At 41.2% G+C, this 20,793-nt stretch overlaps 1 protein-coding gene across 1 annotated transcript in view; it reads left to right on the top strand.

Annotated features, from left to right (window-relative positions):
* LOC129170197 (potassium/sodium hyperpolarization-activated cyclic nucleotide-gated channel 1) overlaps positions 1-20,793 on the top strand; it is a 90,309-nt gene that overhangs the window by 23,490 nt on the left and 46,026 nt on the right. The window contains exon 3 of the mRNA XM_054757484.1: positions 20,411-20,572. Within this exon, the coding sequence (XP_054613459.1) occupies positions 20,411-20,572 (162 nt within the window). The remainder of the gene's footprint in view (positions 1-20,410; positions 20,573-20,793) is intronic.

Raw genomic sequence — 20,793 nt, 5'->3', positions numbered from 1 at the left:
ACTGCTTTTTTCGGAGTTCTTAATGATTTCCGAGCAAACGTACCACTCTTTCGGAAAGTTTCACATTTGTGCTACGTTTCCATTGGTTGAATATGTTTTAATGTAATCCTGCTAACAAACCAACTTTGTGCTTGATGGAGGTGATTAAGTTCTAATCACCCTTCTGTTAACATTGGCCATTTTTTGACCTTTTTCTTTTCTCGCTTGGTGAATAATGCATGAATCTTAATGACCAAATTCAGGCATATTATGCAGGAGGTGGCTGTTCTGAAAGTTCACTGTTATTCGGTGCTGATCCAAATAGGAGATGTTTGACTACCGACTCGCTTCGACCCCTGGTGGGTGGCTGCACAGAGATACAGAGTGCTGAATCATGTGTGAGGATGAAAAGTGAGGAAGGCTGTGTATGTGTGTGTGTGTGTGTTACTTTTTGATTTGTGTGTATCTGCAGCAGCAACGCTATTACTTTTCCCTGATTGATTTCCTCCTGTAGTCCCTCTTCCTATCTGTAATTACAGCTTGTAAAATGATGCCGAATTAAGCTATTTTTTGTCGTCTAGTCATTTTTCTTTGCATTTTCCATGCAATTGACCTGTGCTCCATTAAAGGGCCAGCTACACGCCATTAATCACAGCAGCAGCTGCAGGCGCCGCTATCTTAGAAGAATCTGTGACAAAAGTAATGTACACAATGCATACCTCACACATGCCATCAAGTGACATTTTGAGGAGGCGAACTAAAATCTTGCCCGGCCTCATTAGCATTTTTGCTCAAAATGCCATTTAGTCGCAAGACACACAAACAAGAGGGCCGACAGAAGGCGGGACTCTCCTCTGCGAAAGCACAGCCGTCGGCTGACTGTTTGCCTGATTTGATGCGACGTCTGTGTGCATGTGTGAGTCTGCACTGCGTCACGTTTGGATCTATAAGACCATGTGGCCTCAGAGTGGCACGAAGCAGCTTCGTCTCACAACTGATCTTTTTTTTTTATATACTCAAAATTGTACATGCAGGTCAGATCTTATGTTGACTTTAGGAATAGGCAGACGGGACGCTACCATTTGCATTCTGAGGTGGGGGGACAAGGTGGGGGGTGAGGTGAGGTGGGGCTCAAATGGCAAAAAGGTAAAATAAATCCTCTTGAGCAAAACTGAAAAAATGTGTTAGTTTGCAGTCTGGTTTGTAATATAAGAGGCTATAAGACTGTTCCATTGTGAGTTTTGATGTTGACCGTCTAATTATGTAAATTACCCAAAGGTCTAAAATAATTTGCATTGTTAGCCACAATGGCTGTCAGGCATTTTTAGGGCCTTATGAAATCCGCTTTTTTTTTCCTAAATTCAGTTTTTTAATTTCTTTTTTTCCTCATATTTTATCACCATATATTGTGTGTTTTCTTGTGTCAGTGAGTAAAATGCAACAATCATTACATTTATTGTTGCAATTACATCATTGGACAATTTTGCCCAGTGTTTTTCAAACTTTTTATTGCTACAAAATCCTCAACAAATGATCATACCCGTGCTTGTGATTAAAGAAGACGTATGCAATTGCAATCGTCCTATAAGTGTAAGCTATTTTTTAAAGACGCCCTTATTTTATAACCACTGTTAGACAGGATGTGTGCCGCTCTTATTTTGAAGGCCGGAAGTGTGGTGTGTATTGAAGGCATTTTGACTGTTGCTAAGTGAGATAGCTAGCTGGGTGCTTTTTGCAGCCATGGCTGTCATCCCGATTTCACGCACAAAGTCAGCGCTTGCTTACGTTGTCTTTTCTTTTTAGTCATTTTTTTAATTCCAGCTTTTACTCCCATCATTTATACTGATTCATTTTGCACCCTTAAATATGTACAAAAAATACGCTATTAAATCATATCGTTCCATACTTTTTCATAATTAAGTCACGTTAATATTTTTGGAAGTTTTCATGATTTATTTCAAATATATACAGTGTTCCGTCGCTACATCGCCTTTCACCTTTCACTATTTCGCTTATTTTTTTAAGTGCAATTTAGAATTTTCTTTTAAACAGCCTATGAATGCGCATTGTGTTCTGCGTACTTGTGGTGTATTAGAGCGATGAATCGGTGCTCTGTTGTACGTGTCTGTTATTGTATTTACTACTACATTTAATTTGTCATTGCTGGAAGTGAAGTCACGCACCGCTGATGGAGCGCTAATGGAAATGGAAAACTTTTTGATGTTGTAACTTTTCTCATTGCCATTAAAAAAAAAAAAGGGTCTCGCAGCAGACTGCAGTATGGATATTTAATTAAATTTTAATTTAATTTAATTTCAAGACAAAAGCAAATTGGAAGCTAACGTTTTTCTGGACTGCTATTATTGTTTCCCACCATTTCCATTCAAATGAAGACTGAATCAACAGTGCCTCTGCTGGCTGCAGCCATGTAATGAACTCCATTTTGTCTCCATTGCTTCAAGACGTCAAGAGTGACGATATGTACAGCAGGTGTGTGTTAGCTCAACTTCAGTGCCGCTGATGAGCCAAAAGTCAAGGCTGCTGCAGCAGCTTGTGCATTTTTAATGTGCCCTGTCCAAGAAGAACTTAGTGATGGGTAGCAGGGGCATTGCGCTGCACAGCAAACAAAAGGTCTGATTTCACTGCGACGCACTTGAGGACCAATGGAGATGTTTGCTCATGGGTCAGGTGAGGGTGGTCAGGTGGGGAGGCACGTGTTACTTGTTAAATGAAGGCCTAGCTTGCGAACAGTAATTGATTCACCATTGTACTATATATTGCATTATTTTGTTATTTATTTGTTTCTATATATTCATTGCCTAACCTCTTAAACTCATTCATTCCCAGCCATTTTTCAAAAGACAACCCCTTCAGTACTGGCCATTTTAGATGATTTTCTGACTGATCTTTCAAGGCACACAGAATATTGTGTTCGATGGTTATATAAACATGGAACCTACCAAAAGAAAGATTAGACTCCCATCTTTCATCAGAAAAAAAGTTTGTTTCTACCTTTTTCCGTTCTTTAGTAATCAACAGTAGAACATGGGTAAGTTTCAGGAAAATATCAGTTCCCAACTACCAAAAAGAGAAAACCAGCTTTTTATTCACTTTGACACAGATATTTTTTGCTTTTGTGACAGCTCAAATATCTAAACAACTATACCGACATAAACAACACAAAAAGCTTCGTTTTCTATCAAAATAACCATTTATTTACAAATATAACACCATGAACTATCTACATATTTCAAATTTGGAACTGAACTATGTGTGTGCGTGTGCATGCGTTAAAATTTTCCTACAATGCGTAACCGTCTGCACGCTGCACTCCTCCACGCTCCCTCACTTCCTCCTTCCTGTCATGTGTGATTTGTCCGTTAACAAGCTTTGATCAAATGCCTTTCTGCGTTTTTATGGCTTAAAAGTGCTCTGAAGTGAAATGCATTCACGGAGAGTTGCATCATCACCTCTTTTTGCCGCTCGTGCAAAAGAATGTAAAAGATGTATAAATACATTTTTGGATCGGGCATTCGGGTTTGTAAAAACGTGTAAATGCATCTTTGGTATTGAATGAGTTAACAGCAAAGTGGTTCTTGGACATTTTTGTAGGATTTCATACAAAAAGTATTTTTTTTCCTGTAAATGTTACAATTGAGACAGGAAACAGTGCCCTGCTGCCATGAAATATACCGAAATGTGATATTTGCTCATTTTCTTCACAAACTGATACAGAACAAGTGATACTTTATTTCAATAGGCAATTTGGTTTTGGTATGTCACTCTTTTGCTACCCCTTTTTATAGAAGAATATGGGAGAATAACCCCCCCCCCCCCTTTGATATATTAAGTGATCTTATCAAGTTTGGAAAAATGTATTTTTTTCCCTTTTTTTCCTCAAGCTGCTGCACCTCTGCCTTGAAGCCACAAACTAGTTACACAAAAGAAAATGTGGCTGTTCACAATTTATCTTGTCAGCAGGATGAAAAGATGCAAATGCGGTGTTGTCAACAAGAGAAACAAAGCCGTGGCGGTCGTCCGCTCTTACTTGCTCAGCCAACTGGCGTAATAGTGTAAGAACACGCCCGTGGAGCTTGAGGAAAAATGCACAAGCGAAGAGGAGGACGTAGCATTAAGTCACTGTTGTATAGCCAAGTGCTTCAGAAGCACTGGACAGGAAAACTTGCTTCCATGCATGTCACAATGTTGAATTAAATGTCTTATACTGCGTATAACCCTTCAGCTCCTGAGCCGCCGCACAAAAAAGGGGGAAAATTTGTCAAAGCATGCACCCCTACTGTGTTGCCTGTGCTATTATTTTTCTGATAAATACACCACATGGTGGCGCTGATGTTAAACACCAAAGTTTAGCCCCATAAGTCTGATTTACTTGACATTTCTCCCTCAGCTCGATACGTTTCACAAAACACCCAGTGTAACTTTATGGTGTTTAAGCGTATCACCACAGAATTTGGTACACACCTTTTGGAGACTGACAAGCACATGTGTGTAAAATTTGAGGAAAAAATGGTTGAAAAACATGGCTGCCATCATGGAGATCAAGGGTCATCAGGCTAATGTCATGTTCATAAGTAGTTGTAGACTAACTAGGGGGTGATTCGAACTGAGGAGACAGTAAATTCTGATTAATTCAGCCAGAGAGCCACGGTTCCATTGGTTTATACTTTTCAACATTCAGCCTGCATTCTTCAATTTCTGCTGTTTTTAGTCTGCTAAAAACAAATGGACAAATTGAATGGTACCCATTACTGTTTAAATACATTTTTCCATTCAAAATGAATGGGCAATTTACTTGGCGCCCCCTAACAGTGCCACTCATTCTGCTGGTTGTACAGTTGTGACATGGCTCAGGTGCTTGGGTCCCATTGCAGAGGTTGCCGGTTCAATTCCTGTGTAGGTATATATTGACTCATCCCACACTCATTCTATATTTCAACAGCATTGCAGTTCAGCTGCAACTCTTCAGCATTCACACGCAATGTTTATTCTACACTGGTGTCCAGTTGTCAGTAAGGTTACATTGATGAGACAATCAATAGCCACCAGGAAGTACGCTGTCAATGCTTATTATTCATTTATGTCTAACAGGGGACGTACATCCCGACGTATGTCCTCCTATGTGCAAAAATGGGGAAAATCGCAAGGGACACGCACCTGCCCCGCGTGGAGTTTCAAACCCGCAGACAGTACGCAAAGCCCGTAGGAAGAAAATTGGGATGGAAGTTATTTTCTGCGTGTGTGCAGAAAAACCTTGCACGCAGCCGGGTCGCGAGGCAAGGCAGAGGAGGAGTGCGTGTGTTGCAAGTTTAAAAGTACATTGTGTACGTTGCCTGCAGCGGGCGACTCCTCCAGCTGAACACTCTGGTTCCCCCGACCTCTGTGGATGCACGGTGGCTGCTCACATAACGTAATGGACCTTACCCGGCCACGGCAGGCGGCGGCCGTACACTCTGGTTGTCCTGGTCACGTTAGCCATAGGTGCCGCAGGAGGCCAGTACGCCCATCTTGCAATCAAAGTGAGTGGGCTTCACGAGCCTCGTACGATGCCGACGCACGGTACGTCCCCAGTGAATGAAACGTACGACAGCCTTGTATACCGCACATGAAGCACACCTAGCACGCACGAGTCGCACGCTGCACTCACGATATAAAAGCTACCAACGAAGGGCGAGCGGCAAGCACGTTGGTGTCACGAATCACTTGCTCCATAAGTACGACACACTTGCAGCCCCTCTGACACCCTACTTCCTGTACGTGCTGGCCACGGGCAACAAATTTCCCAAAAATTGCGGAGCCTTTGCATGTGTTAAAACGTACGTCGGGATGTAAGTCCCGCTTAAGATGGCTTATTTGTTTTATTATATTGGGTGATACAAGTGTAAAGGGGACTATAGGAGTGCTATTTCATGTCTAGGCTCTAATAATGTTAGAAAACCGTATTGAGAAGGTCACAAACAGGTTTTCTATGCTCTACCTACGAAAATATTCCATGTATTAATATGGACTCCCACTTTGCGGAAATTCCCTTTTTACGTTTGTGTCTGGAACCAATTAACCGCGATAAACGAGGAATGACTGCATTTGCAAAAATAAAAAATGTAAGGAGAAAACGTTGATACTACTACTATGCTTTGTCACTGAAAACACAAAACTGAGATGCAGGCTGTTTTTTCTTTAGAAAAAAACCCCTCATGTCTACAGTACATGGGTTGGTTTAAAAAAAAAATGTAAAAGTGGCCCCTGAATCCTTTGGTTTTTCAGTATGCAACGACAGTATGGTCTCTGGTTTGGCGCTGTTGGGATGATATCCTGACTTAATTCATCCAAAAAATACAGCATGTATGTATTCACCACATTATGATGCATCATGTTTTTAATAGTTGTGCGTGTTATTTCAAGAATACCGCCACTAGTGACGAGTAATGTGCTTATTGCGCCAATTGTTTTAATTGAAATATGAACATTTGCTTGCCTATTGTTGTGTGGCAAGAGTAAGGGCGTGTTATATTCAATCATTTCCCTTCCTGCTGTTTATTATTTAAGGCACGCAAACTGCCCAGTTAGCTTCGGCAAGTAGACATGAGTACACTGAAGTCTAATTGCTAAGTAAGACATTGGAGCTAATTAATCCTGCACGCAATGATCGCACATATACACGTCTCTCCATGGGCTCCTCCTGTCCAATTTTGTCTCGCTGACAGAAATGAACCCTTTCCCGTATCCTTGTGTTTTAACACACGCCTCTGTGACGATGATGTGCCTCGAGTTGCGTTCTCGCTTGCCGAGCTGAGGGTTGGGGAGCTCACTCTTGGCCCGAGGGGCGGAAAATCCCAGACGCTTGCCGCCTGAGAGAGCCAATTTTTTTTTTCTTTCTCTCCTGTAGATTCTCCTTTGCCAAGTGCTCGCCCAGCGTTTCCTTCCATTGTTTGCTCGCGTGAACGACGCAAGAGAGTTGATTGCAGACCAAATGGTTGACAGGACGCTGCTTAGCTGAAATATCTGTGACACTAGTTTTTGACTTTTTACCATTTTGCCTTATCTTTTTATGCTTGCGCAGGGGCACTGAATTTTTTGGGGGGGATGTGCGATGTGCCTGCCATAAATAAATATATTAGTAGGTCATAGCTGTTTTGTGGTCGAATACAGCCTATTATTACTAAAAAAAAATGTATATTTAAGCAAATGTTAGGTATTTTTGCTTAAATTAAGCGTTTTCACATGGCTAAATGAACTAAAATACAAATATAAGGCAGTAGGTGTCAGTAATGTTACGTTGATGAGACAACAGCCATTGCAGGACGTACTGTACAGAACAGGAAGTAAAAAAAGAACAACAAGAAACTCTCCCGATACTCATATGTGTGAGTCTATTATGTTTTATATGTCTTATTTTGTCTTGTGTTTACTATATTGGGTAATACGAGTGTGAAGGTGACTATAGGGGTGTTATTTCATGTCTAGAGGGGTCTAATACTGTTAAAAACCATATTTAGAAGGTTGGATACAGGTTTTCTATGCTCTAACTACGAGCATATTCCATTTAATACATAAGCAATCCTACTTGGTGGAAATTAATTTATCACGGTCGGGTCAGGAACCACTGACCGTAATTTCCCGATGATAAACCGCTCCTTTTTTCACTCGCTCTGAACCCTTCCGCTTAAACAATGATGCAGGTAATTTATGGCTAAAAGAACTACAGTTCCCATGATGCTTCGACTGCAGAAACAGAAAGTGGTGCATTTCCGCAGTACGTGCTAGTATGACATGTTTTGAAGTCTTATGCTGCGATCGTGTTTTGATCTGACAAATCTTAAGTATGTTTGAACAAGTTTAGAATTACTACAGCTTCGGCTTGGACTGCTTGCAGCACGGCAGCTGTTGAACTGGGATTCACATCTCACTAATGAGCTAATGAGTGACGCTGGGAATACCGAGTGCAGGTAGGATTGCCGACTGTACTGTCGTATAAGGATGGGCATAATAATCCAATTTATCGATTGAGTCAAATTGTTGATTCCTTGCATTTTGACACAATTACAGCAAATATGAAGGTCCCCTATTATGCAAAATGGACATTCTAATGATAAATGTGCCTGTGCACCAAACGTGCAATCATCTACCTCACTTGTTTGCTCCAATTTTTTTCTTCGCCTTTTTTTCATGACTTCATAAAGGGAAAATGATACGGTTTCTGACAAACAACCATTCACACTCACAATGACTCCATCATTAAAGTCTCCAGTTAACCGAACAGGCATGTTGTTAGGCTTTGGGAGGAAACTCATGCAAAAGCACGCATGGGAGGTCTACTCTTGTTCCTTCCTTCCTTTCTTTCTTTCTTTTTTTTTTTTTCTTTTTTTTCAGCCGGTCTGTCTCTCGGTTCAGGTTACTTAACGTTCAATCGCAAAAGACAAGTGTGCGGCGTTAGGAGAGAGAGCTGGACGGAGAAACAGAGAAACGTTGACAGTGAGAGGACAGTGGAAGTCTTATGCAATAGCAGAAACTGGAAAAGATAAATCATTTTTGTGTGGTTCTATATTGTTTTTGTTTTGTTTTTTTTAGGATGCAATTCGTGCCATCCCGCGCTATCGCTCTCGCCTGGGGGGCGTGTATGTGTTTCAGCAGCCCCTCAGCAGTCACACTAAATCAACATCTGCTCCGTCATCCAGCAGCTGCCGCTTTATTTTTAGCATTCATACAACCGGAGTATATATTTTTAATTTTATATCAACCATTCCAGAGTTTTGGAAAAAGTTGACTCAATGGGACACCCCGACCCTCCACACCCCCACCCCTCGGCCGCATAGTGCACACACTACAGTAAGCAGATGGATGACAGCTATAGTCTTGAGAGGGGGGCTAAGGTGATAAGTGTGGAGATTAGGCTAATCTGGGTTATTTTTGTTCGCTGGTGTGTTGGTGGTGTGTCAAAGCATGGGGAGGGCCTTAAATTGGTGGGCTTTCTCCTGATTTTTTGCAATGTAAGCAGAACACCCCACCACCACCACCACACTGGACTCATTTATTTTATTATCAGATTAAGACGAGTGGTACCGCTCATCTTGCTAATGACTTTTACTTGCAAATGACCAATTAGCTATTAGCGTTTTTACTTACCAAGAGTTAATGTTGCGCTTGATTTGTGCAAGCAGCCTCTATCAGTCTGCCAAGATGGCTCCTGTGATAGCTGTTTACACATCAGTCAAATGCTATTCATGTTGCAATTTGTGAGCATAATGATCTGCATTAACTGTTGTCATATTATAGGGGCGTGATTAGATCACATGATGGGACAAGGAATTTGAATCTGAATTCATTGTAGTGGCTGTTTGCATTGTTCCTTAATGCCTTTGCAAGACTTTTTTTCAGGTGCTGAGAAAGGATAACAATTTCTGTCCTCACAAATAGACAAAAAATGGATTAGATGACATGACAAAAATTAGAACTACAAAATTTCCATGGAAATTTTCATGAGCATGCCACCTGTTGTGAACCTCTGGCCCGGCGTTTGCTAGCTTGCTGTTAGCATTTTTATAGTGTATCTACATCATGCCATGTCTGAATTAGCATTGACACGAGTAAAATAGCTAAAATGTTATCATGCTAACAGTAAGCAGTGAAAGCGGCAAGGCACTTCTATAGTGTCTCAAACTCATACCATATGTATATTTGCATTTTGGCATCATTAAAATAGCTAAAATGCCAACATGCTAACAGTTACCATGCTAGCAACTATTAAGATAGCACTAAGTACAGAAAGTGCCGAGGCAGTTCTATGGTTTCCATACATCATGCCATGTATGCATTTACATTTAGACATGAACAAAATAGTTGAAATGCTAACATGCCAGCAGTTAGCATGCTAACACCTAGCAAGACAGCATTAAGTACCAAAAGTATCCAGGCGGTTCTAGAGTGTCCCTGTAGAACATGTATTTGTATTTATAAATGGGTAATATACAGTAGCTAAAATGCTAACATGCTAACAGCTATCATGCTATCACCTAGCAAGTACCGATGCCCTTATGGGGCATCGGTACTTGCTTGGTCACTTGGTACTTGCTTGGTCACTCTCCGGCCACCCCTGTGCCGCCCTATGCTCGGCATTCCCAGAAAATACATCTACACTCAAAACAGTGTTTTAACTTTGAAAATGACGTGGTGTCTTTGAAAGCCCTAATATTCATAGGTACTGTGCGGTGGAAAAGGGGAAGTTGTTTGATTGGGTGTGTATCAATCACATCTTTTCTGTATGGGTGATAAGAATCAGCCAGAGGACCCCACAGGCACTTTTTTAAAGGGTGCGTCCTGCCTGTAAACCACGACGGGAAGGGTTCATCTTACTGATGTTAACATGAGCACAGCAGGTCATCCTGTGCAATCCAGTCAAATCCCTCCTGCTCTCACATGGGCACTAATCTCCCCTGACTGCCTTCTTAGCACAAACACAACTTAGGCTAAAACGCTCACCATCTTGCCCCCTTTTCTCTCTGTCTTACGACACATTTGCAAAAACAGCCTTTCTCTTTCTGTATGTACTTTCTCAAGTTCTGTTGCAGAGTCACAAGTTAGCAGTTCTTACCAAGAAAACGCTCGCGTATTTCACTATAACGTTTAGTGAATTAGGTTAAGGACATATTGGAGAAGCTCCATCCATTTTTGTATACGGTTCGTGGCCAAAAACATTGGCATGCCAAAGATGCAAATGGCTGTAGGCAACCTCCTGATGTTGTTTTATATTAAATCCACAGGACGGCAGTAATGAACACCCCATCCTCTTTGCGGTTTAGGTAAACAGGACTAGTTACCCCAATTGATTGTTATTACTAATCACATCAAAATGGAGTGTAACCCTTGCTGCAACTGCTGTTTGTTCAGTCTCAACTCGTTTGCTGTCTGAAGAAGACAACATTAGCTACAGCAGCTCTGGCAACTCCAAACAGGAGAACATTCAGGAAAATACATTCTCCTTTCCCATTCAAAATAACAGCGAAATAATATCAATTAATCAATTAATGCATTGTTAGATAGTCCCCATTTAGCAAAAATCCTACTAAATTCTCAGCCTTAAAGCTCGCCTTCAGTGCCTTATCTCCTTTCCCACATCCGTCCCCTCCGTCGTCAGACCTGAGGAAGCTAATTTACTTCCTAGAATGATGTTGTCAAACTGTCAGGCGTGCATAACAATTGCAGAGAAAATGGGTCATGTGGGAAAACAGTTGTTCTCGGGCTCGTTGGCAGCTTTTTGAGACAATATGTCCACATAAATCGCTGTTCAGCTGTCTTCTCTGTCTTTGCTTTTGTCGGTCTCAGGTGACAGCCTGTGTGGGCCGAATTTGCTGACGTCAAGCGTGCAAACATGCCGGTACGAATCGATAGAACGGATTCACCTGCTGCCCCTCCAGTGCATACATTAGCTGCCTACAATAATGACCTCCATGGTGTCTTTTCTAGCCTGGGGAGGACTTGGCACCCCACGAGTGTCCCCATGTAGCATAACACAGCTTGCTAATGTCTTGCACTCATTACCAATGCAGTAAATCCACACAATGTATGAATGTCAACTCTGGGATGGGATGGGGTCGTCCGCGTGGGCTTCCTGCACCCTCCGGAGGACGCCGCCTCACGCCCATGCAGCTCTGCAAATTAAGGCAGAACAGAAGTGTTGAGGTTATCACGCTCACACGACCAAAATAGATGCAGAGCTGGGTGAGGCGGCGGGCAAGGGAGCGAGGCTGGCGCTATATAGTACAATGTGCTTAGTGCACGAACAAGAGAATACTGCTGACGGACACAGAAGCGGATGGGCCGGACAGAACTGCTGGTGGCTTTATTTGGTCTCATGATGGTTCACTTTACTGAGGGATAACTCTCCCTCATAAAACAAAACCGTTTTAAAGACTCCTATTTATGGATTTGATTTTTATTACTGTTTATTTACTGTCGGGGATGGATCCCTGTCACTGTTGGTAAAAATAGCTGCCACTTGTAGAACAACATCCCCAGCATCCTGTGTGGCAGGCAGGATGAGGTGCTGCACTGAACAGCCCACAGTAAAATATGTCTAACCATCTTGTATCATATTTTTCAACTTAATCTTTTAATACTCCTTCCTTAATGCGCTCTTTTTGTGCCCCCACCCCGCCCCCGTTCATTGTCCATTGTTACGTTTCGTGTTTCCACGATACGTTGTACGCCACTCGTGCTACATTGTGCTCTGATTGGCTGGAAAGAGGCATGTGAGACATGTGCAACATCAGGTACAGTAATAGCATGAAGGGGTCAAGTTATCGTACATTATGGGATTTTTGGAGTTACCGATCGTACAAAGGGTGAAACTGTCGTACACACACGATAATTATCGTACATCAGGCAAGACTGCTTTGCATGCTGACATTTTTTTTCAGCACAACCTTTGCCTGCTGATTGGTTTCTAGTGTATATTGCACATGCCTGTACGGTAATTACACACTGAATGGAAGTTTCCTTCTGTTTCAGTTCCAATGGAGATGAAGGAACACAATGCAAGATGCATTCAATATACTGTACATGATGTGATTTTTTTAATGTTTTATTTATTTATTTATTTATGTATTTTAAGTCAAGTTGACACTGTCATTTTTCCTTTAGCAAAACCAAGGAAGATTTACACTCCGACACTAAGCGGGAAAAATTGCAGATTTCTTCCTGGAAACAGTTTTGTCATCCTTCAATGTAATAGCCAGTGGTGGATTTAATCCCTTCAAATTAGTCCCTCACTAATCCTCACTAACCTCAAACAGAGGTCACTCCTGTCCAATTTGAAGATGCATAAACAACGCTCAGTAATTGCATGTTTAAAGCCCTGAATCTCTCGTAGCCTGGTCTTTTTCACCTTAAAGTAGGCCTATGTATTATATACACATGTGTCAAAATGCATTGTTGCTCTCCCCTTGCTGGTGGATTGGTTGTCGTTTAGCAGCTTGAGTTGTGGATGGTGTCTGTGCACTTGAAGGTTTAGGTTTGTATATGTAAGCACCGATGATGTACATTTCTGGTGGAAAGGATGAGGCTAGTGAGTGCCTCTCTGGCTGTATGGCTGTGTGGGCCGCAGCGTTGTGTGACCCTCTGCTGCTATCACATCACATCTTGGCTGTTTGTCTCCGCTGTATTAGAGGATTATGCTGACCTATGCCCTTGCCCCTGGTCAAATTCGAGCTGGGTGCACTAAGCCTATATTTTGCTGATGCCAGCCGAGGGTATTGACGGTGCTTTTGGCTCCCTGTCAGCATCACCTAGTTGCTACCCCTGTGCAGGGGTGTACAGTCCACGTTAAGTGAATTTAATGTCGTGTTTTAGTGTGTTGGTGGTGTGCCATCGTCTCCTTTGCCCTTGTAATGCAAACAGCGGCTTACTGATTGCAGCACACAACAATGTAAACCGCATTTCAGTCCTCGTTCAGCCACATCCCCAAAACACACACTGGCAAGTCACGGAGCAGCACAGAACAGGCTCCATCCATAGCTCTGCCATTTTTATTTATTTTTGCACTTGAAATGATAATTGTGGTTAAATGGTGTTCTTGGGGAACCTTCGTTATCCAGAGAGATTGCAGGGAATTATTATTATTGTGTTTGCTTTCCAAAAACCCCAAATATGAAAGAGGATTGTCATAAATTCCTCTAGTCCGATGCGATCATTGACCTAAACTACAAAGAGGACCAGGTTTTATTTGGCAGCATGTGATAATCGGAGCAAGGCTGTTATTTTCTGTTATTTTGTCAAAACTCATTCAATATTAAAATGATGTTTTTTTGTTGTTGGTTTTTTTTTTACTTCAGTAATGGTTTGGAGTGTATGAGAAAGTGGAGAGTAAAACGTGGCTCTCGTTGACACACTCTTATTTATTAACAAGTATATGCCACAACACAGCAGCGACAGAACCAATGTTGTAATCGCGGTAAGGAGCAAACTGCTCAGCAACAACAGTACAGCATGTGTGAGTTTCACACTAATGGCTGAGTGGCTCAAGCAACATTTTATAGCGCATGCGGAGGTAGATAAAGCAGCTAGATGCTGACTACTGATACTTTCAAATTCCAAGCTACTGCCATTTTGTGGACTTTATGAAAATTAAACTACTACAGCCACAGCTATTTATACCAATGGTTTTTCACCTGCTGTTAATTTGAGACCCCGGTGGTTATTTTCTTTTGTAGATCAGGCACCCGGCGACTGTGGGACACTGAGCTGATCATTGAATCCCTTCACTTTGGCTGTGGATCTGTTTGCATTAGATTCCATTAGCTTTATTGGCTGTCAGTTTCATAATGTCAAAGGAAGCTGGAAAAGCCCTATTGTACACCATTCTGTCTGAAACTGGAAATATTTGGGATATTTCGTGACATTTCCAACTATACATTTATAACTTTGTGTCTCACTTTTGCAATGTCAGCATTTTTCTACAAATGAGAACATGGAACTACACTAAAGCTCACTAATAGACCCCATCATAATGAATCTTGACCCAACCACTGATCCAAACCTTTTGTTATTAAGATCTAGCTTATTAATAGACTTTGCTCTCTTTCTCTCCCTCTCTCTCTGAAATTCCAAGCTAAACAAATTCCACACTGTGCTAATGAGTTTCTACATCTTCCCTTCGTCTCCTCGGGGAGGGATGACCCCGAGGTTGCAAAGGCTTCCGGGCAAAGCGGAACTATCCTCGGGAATTTGCAAAAACCTTCTCTGCAAGAGAAGCTTATTCTCACTTCCTTTCCCCCAGTCATGAACTTTGTCCTCGAGATCTGTATGGAAACATCTCTTTGACTGAGATTCTTTAAAGAAAATGATTTGTTATGTTTGGCTTCTGATGCATGTGTTTGAATTACAACAGGATAAACATTTTCATCTGTTTGCCAGTAATCCTCAATTCACTGCATAGGCAACCTTTCATTGACCTGTAAATCCACAAAAATGGCACAGTGACTTTGCTCTCTCTTCCCCTTAAGTAAGCTAAAATAGTCAAAATGATTGATGAAAAAGCCTTTTGATCCCCAGATTCTATGGATTGCCAAAGAAATTGGGGCTGGCACTGATTCCAACATAATTCCTTATTGGAAATTTCCACCTGCGGAGATTTCCGATCCATGAGCTACATATGTGCTTTAGTGTTGTCAGCTCGTTTTGGTCAGCAACTGTAGCTAAAAGAATATCAGCAAAAGTAGCCAAAAGAGCAGAGGTGGGAGAAAGTCAGTGTTTTGCAAGTCTCAAGTCTTTAATCCCAAGTCTTGAATCAAAACTCAAGTTAAAACGTGCAAGTCCAATTCAAATCTCAAGTCAAGACAAGACAAGACGGGTCGAGTCAAGTCCCAAGTCACAGGCTTGACATTTTTGAGTCCTTAAAAGTCTTAAACATTGTGTAGTGTTTCCCAAATAAAATGCCATTTTAACAAAGTAACAATCTATTAAATTTGACAAATACAATGAACGCATTTTGAATTGTTTTATTTTTTTTAACACTTAGTCACAGAAAAGTGCTGACAAAGCATTCTGGATTCTTGTCAGTGCAAACCAGTACAACAACAAATGAACTTCTGCAGACGTTCAAGTTACATTCATTTTACCTAATTGACTTTGTGTGTGTGCACGCGTGTGGATGTGAAGAATTTTCTACCACTCTCCCGCGGTCTGGCGCTCGCCGAAATGTAAGCCACACCCTCGTTTGTTCTTAAACCTGAGCGGACATTAATATGTCAGGTAGTGCACTCCATTTTTCCCCATTTGCTTCAAGACACGGTTACTTAATTGACAGTTTTTCTGCTCTGAAACAGGACTTCCCTCTTTCCAAATATGCTGCGTAATTGCTTTAGCTCTCAGATGAACATTGATTAGCATTTCCATCTAGTAGGAAAAGCCGTTTTCTTAAATAAAACTTGCGGAAAATAATCCGCCAACTCATTTGTATATTTTGGTCATTTTAATTTAAAAGGGGATGAAACAATGTAAAAAAAAATTGAACTCTGAAAACTTGAATATACAATTTTTTACGTTAAAAAATGTCCGCTTTGAACCCTGTTTACCATGTTCGGGATTTTGAGATTATCCAAATTATGTTTCATTTCTGTTCCAAACCTTAAGGGATATCTACCTTTTATTTTCGTACTTTTCTCCACTGTCTCAAGTCATCAGCCGTTGAGTGACAAATGTGGGGTGGGAAACGAAGCAAGAAAGGAGAGAGAGACTTCTGCTAATTTAAGAATAAAGACGACGACAGCAGAAGAAGAGATTCAGCGTGCGTTGAGACAGCCGTTCTCCGGCATATGCTAGTGGCTAATTTTAGCCTTCCAGGGCAGTGCACTGTATCTCCCAACGGAGGAGTTGAACCATGGAGGGATCTGAGCATCAGCCCAGCCTCTTGTTCTCTCATCTTTTCTGTTGTGTGTGTGTGTGTGTGTGTCTGATCGCTGTCCTTTTGTGCAGAAAGGTTACAGGACAGTCACAATGGACCACGGCGGAGGGATGGGCATTCAAAGGGCCTTTAGAAACACCTGGCCTGGTCGCATTTGTACCTCAGATTTTGCATACGTGTCCAGAACAGCTTCCGGGACACATAGAATTAGAATAGTAGCCTGTGTATGCATGCTATTCATAAACATTCAAATGTTCAACTGCCAGGCCGCGGGCAAAAAAAAAATAACATACCTTACAGCCAAGGTAGTTAGTCTCATATTACTTTACTATATATTTCATTATTTTGAAAGGTATTCAACTGGTGGCACATGGGTGCCATCATGCCAGGCAGCGAGTCAAGCCGGTGGGCAACCTACAGTAAATACCACAAAAAGTTGTGGCGGTCAAACGCTAAACACAGAAACGTGCTCTTCTCTCATCTTAAAGGGATAATTCTGATTTTTTGACTTGAAGTTGTATGACATCCCCACCAGCAGTGTGCTACACCAACACTGACTTACCCCCCGATTTTGCCGTGAGTCCAGTTCTGGTCGGAGATCCGTGACGAGGAACGTACAGAAGCTCCGCTTAGTTGCTGGGGCCATTTAAGTAAAGAGTTTGGCTTCCGAAAACAATATGCGTTCAAAAAAGAGTAATACATTTGCATCACAAAAATGCCTCCTCGAAAAAATCTGACCTCACAATGCGACCTCAAAAAATGGGAACGATCCCTTTAAAAAGTATTTGATGATTTTGGTTATGTTTTCATTTAACAAAACCATTTGGATCACCAGATCATATAGTAAGGAACCACTTTTCAGTGTTTTTAAAAATTTGACTTAGAACAACACACATTAAACCCAAGCTAGCATTTATACTTAAACAATGCTAAAAACACATCATGCTCCTGTTTTACAGAAGATCTTTGTTTTGTGGTAGAGCCTTAAAAAACAGCTAAAGAATTTGGCTCTGTCTGCATTTGAATATGACTTTATTAGTTCATTAAAATTTTAAATTAAAGCTTGACTTGACATTATGTACTGTATTTGATAAGAATAACAGTAATGACGGGACCTTCGCTGTCTAAAATTGCGCCCCCTCAACAGTTAAGCTTAATTGTCCAGCTCGATACTATAATCCTCATAATTACTTTATTTTACTCTGAAAATCCCACATATCATTTGACGTGAATTAATGCCTTCCTACCGTTTTTGACGTGAACGTAAAATCACGCAATCTAACCCACGAAATAGGCCCAATTAATCAGCCATTTCATTCCTGATTAATTAGCATAGGTGCTTGGAGGGGAAAGGGAAACCATTAACTTAAAAATAGGCGGCAATTAGCCAAAATATTTCATTCCACGGATCGCCAAATGCGACGGGTTTATTACCCGAACTCACCAATCAGCGACTATCGCTATTCATATTTAACTAGAAGAAATTAAGTCTTAGTTGGAGGAATTATGGAATAGCTAACCTGGAATGAAGTAATTGGGCCATTATGCTAATGAAAGACTCCGTACGTAAATAAAACCGCTTTTCCATTCTATTTTCTAGAAATGTCCCACCCTGGTGATCCTGCGACCATCAGATTGTTACGTTCAAACTGTTAAAGATTTGATGAAAGATAGCACTAGGAGCTACTACTTTTTCGTAGTATTATATAGTACAGAAAAAATATTGGAAGAAAAATGTAAAATGATTATCATGAAACATTTATAGTAGGTATGAATGAACGGTATATGGTTTATCGATAACCCGTAATAAAATTACAGACGGTTATCGTGCTCTTTCAAAATGTAATCATCATTATTATCAGGATTAACATCTGATGCGATGTCATTTGTTTTGCTTTTTGTAGCAGTTGTAGTCAAACCGTAAATATTACAGGAAAAATAAATATTTTTAAAACGTAAAGAACTGATTTCCACAAAACTTTGTAGTAGGGATGATGTAGTATACAGTTACTCGATAAACTGTGGTAACATTTCACACAGTAATCATACTCCTTTAGTGTCTGCAAGTCTGGCGCTGACTGTCACGTTCAAAACCTCAACATGCCTCTGCAACATTATTGAACAGCTCAGCCATATTCGCACCCGCATGGCTCTCATTCATTCATTCCTCTCGTTCGTAGCACATGAGACACTAGCGTCCGGTCATCAGTAATGAAGTGCGCTGTTACGGTGACATGACATCGCCTTTTCCGAGTCGGGTGGAAATTGAGTTATCGCCTGCTCGATGGTTCTCTGGTCGGCCTCAGCTTCAGCTGGCCGTTCGAGTGGAAACGTGCTATGTGGTTGTTCATATTTGTCATGTTCCCAAAACATTTTAAGCTTGTATGACAGCTTGCATATTGTCTGGCACTTGTGCAGCTCAGTTTTAGCTTCAACTACGTGAAAGCCAAGGTACTTCCAGACGCTCGCTTTAAATCCAGCGGGTGCGGATCGGAGATTACTTTCAGCCATTCTGGTGGCGTCTTAGATGCACCGCCATAAACTGTCCGGGCGGCACTTTGTTGTTTTTTGTTTCGCCAGCATCGATTATTGACATTTATGAAGCGATTACTAATCGTCAGTGACCGCATCGTGATGCATCTAAGAATCGATTATTTCCCCCACCCCTACTACGGACACAATTCAAGCAGATTTTCAGCAAATTTGAACAATATAGTGTAATACGGATAACATGATAATAGTGATCATTTTGGTTCGAATGATCATTGTACCAAAAAAATCATAATGAAAGTAGCCTGCATTTTTGTTGATAGTTCGGATTTAGCCCAGTTATAAATAGATATTTAAATGGTCATTATAGCATTACTAAAAAAAATAAACCTTACAGTGGGTTAACCTTTCTTTTGCACAGTACTACTGTAAGTGGTCCTCCATGTGCGTTTCTTCGAGCCAGTTTGTTTTGGAGTGCGGCCACGTTGAATTATGCACAGCTCGACATCTGCGAGTGCAGCACAAACTCTCCAGTGGCGACCAAATTCTCAGGTGGCCAAACAGGTCCATTTTGTCTGCATCTGTGAATATTTGATTTGTATATTTGTGACGCTTAAACTGCACTTTTTTGGGGAATTTTGCCCATGATCCACAATCCTTATGTGAAACATGAACACATATTTCTTTCCTTTTTCTGTGCGTTCTGACGAGAGAAAACGAGTTGGTATGAGCCAGCTAGCATTGCACTTAATGGGAGGTAGCTATTTTTACTATGAAGACCTCTTAAAAAAAACCCTCTAACAATGTTTTATCGTTTTATATACATGCTGTGATCATGCATTAACAAGTACATTGATGATAACATGTAATATTTACAGTATCTTGCTGTATTTTGATGATTTAAAACATTACCAAACCTTCTTTTACACGCGCATTGATTTCCCATAGCCCATTGAGCTAACGCTACTCCCGTCAACAGCAGCAGCACAGAAACAGCGATGGCACTTACAATGCCGGCTCTCATGGGGATGGCTGTGTCGTCCAGCACAAGCCTTGTGCTCCAGTCCTCAGGTAAAAAATGCTGACAGCAAACGAGCATCTTGTTGAGTCTTCGTAGGAAAATTGAGAGCCAGTAGTATCCACTCTTCCGTTTGTCCCATTGCAGTGGCTTGAGATGTTGTGTGTGACGCTGAGACGAGCGTGGCGTCGTGTTACTCCGCCAGATAAATCTATTTATTATTTAATAATATTATTATATTATGTAAATGGAACACTGTTTTTTTAGGGTTTTTTGTTCGAGCTTTAGCATCAAAATAGGTACCTCCCATGATGTGCATTGTTAGCCGGCTAATACTAACTCATTTTCTCTCGTTAGAACGCACAGAAAAGGGAAACAAATTAGTGTTCATGTTTCACATAAGGATTGTGAATGATGGGCAAAATAAAATTTAAAAAAGTGCAGTTTTCCATTAAAATGTCAGTGCATGGTTTTGCATCTAACCGACTCTCTACTTTGTCTCTCGACAGATTTTCCACATGACCTATGACCTGGCTAGTGCTGTGGTAAGAATATTTAATTTGATAGGCATGATGCTGCTTCTGTGTCACTGGGATGGATGTCTCCAGTATCTGGTGCCTCTCCTCCAAGACTTCCCCCCTGACTGCTGGGTGTCCTTAAACGGTATGGTTGTAAGTATGACGCTTTTTTCTTTACTCTTTTCTTTGTTCGTTTTGGCACTGCTGGCTTCCGTTTACATGTGTTGGTGTTGAGAATGAGGCGGATTTCACTGTTCCGCTACATTTTGAGGTTTGTTACTTTAGCTAGACTTGTAACTGGTACCTGCAACATACATATTGCTGTATCACTGCATCGCACTAGGGAGAAACACTCAACTTATAGTCATCTGATA

The sequence above is a fragment of the Dunckerocampus dactyliophorus genome, chromosome 17, assembly GCF_027744805.1.
Source record: "Dunckerocampus dactyliophorus isolate RoL2022-P2 chromosome 17, RoL_Ddac_1.1, whole genome shotgun sequence".
NCBI classification, from domain to species: domain Eukaryota; kingdom Metazoa; phylum Chordata; class Actinopteri; order Syngnathiformes; family Syngnathidae; genus Dunckerocampus; species Dunckerocampus dactyliophorus.
This window is presented reverse-complemented; position numbering and strand designations above follow the sequence as displayed.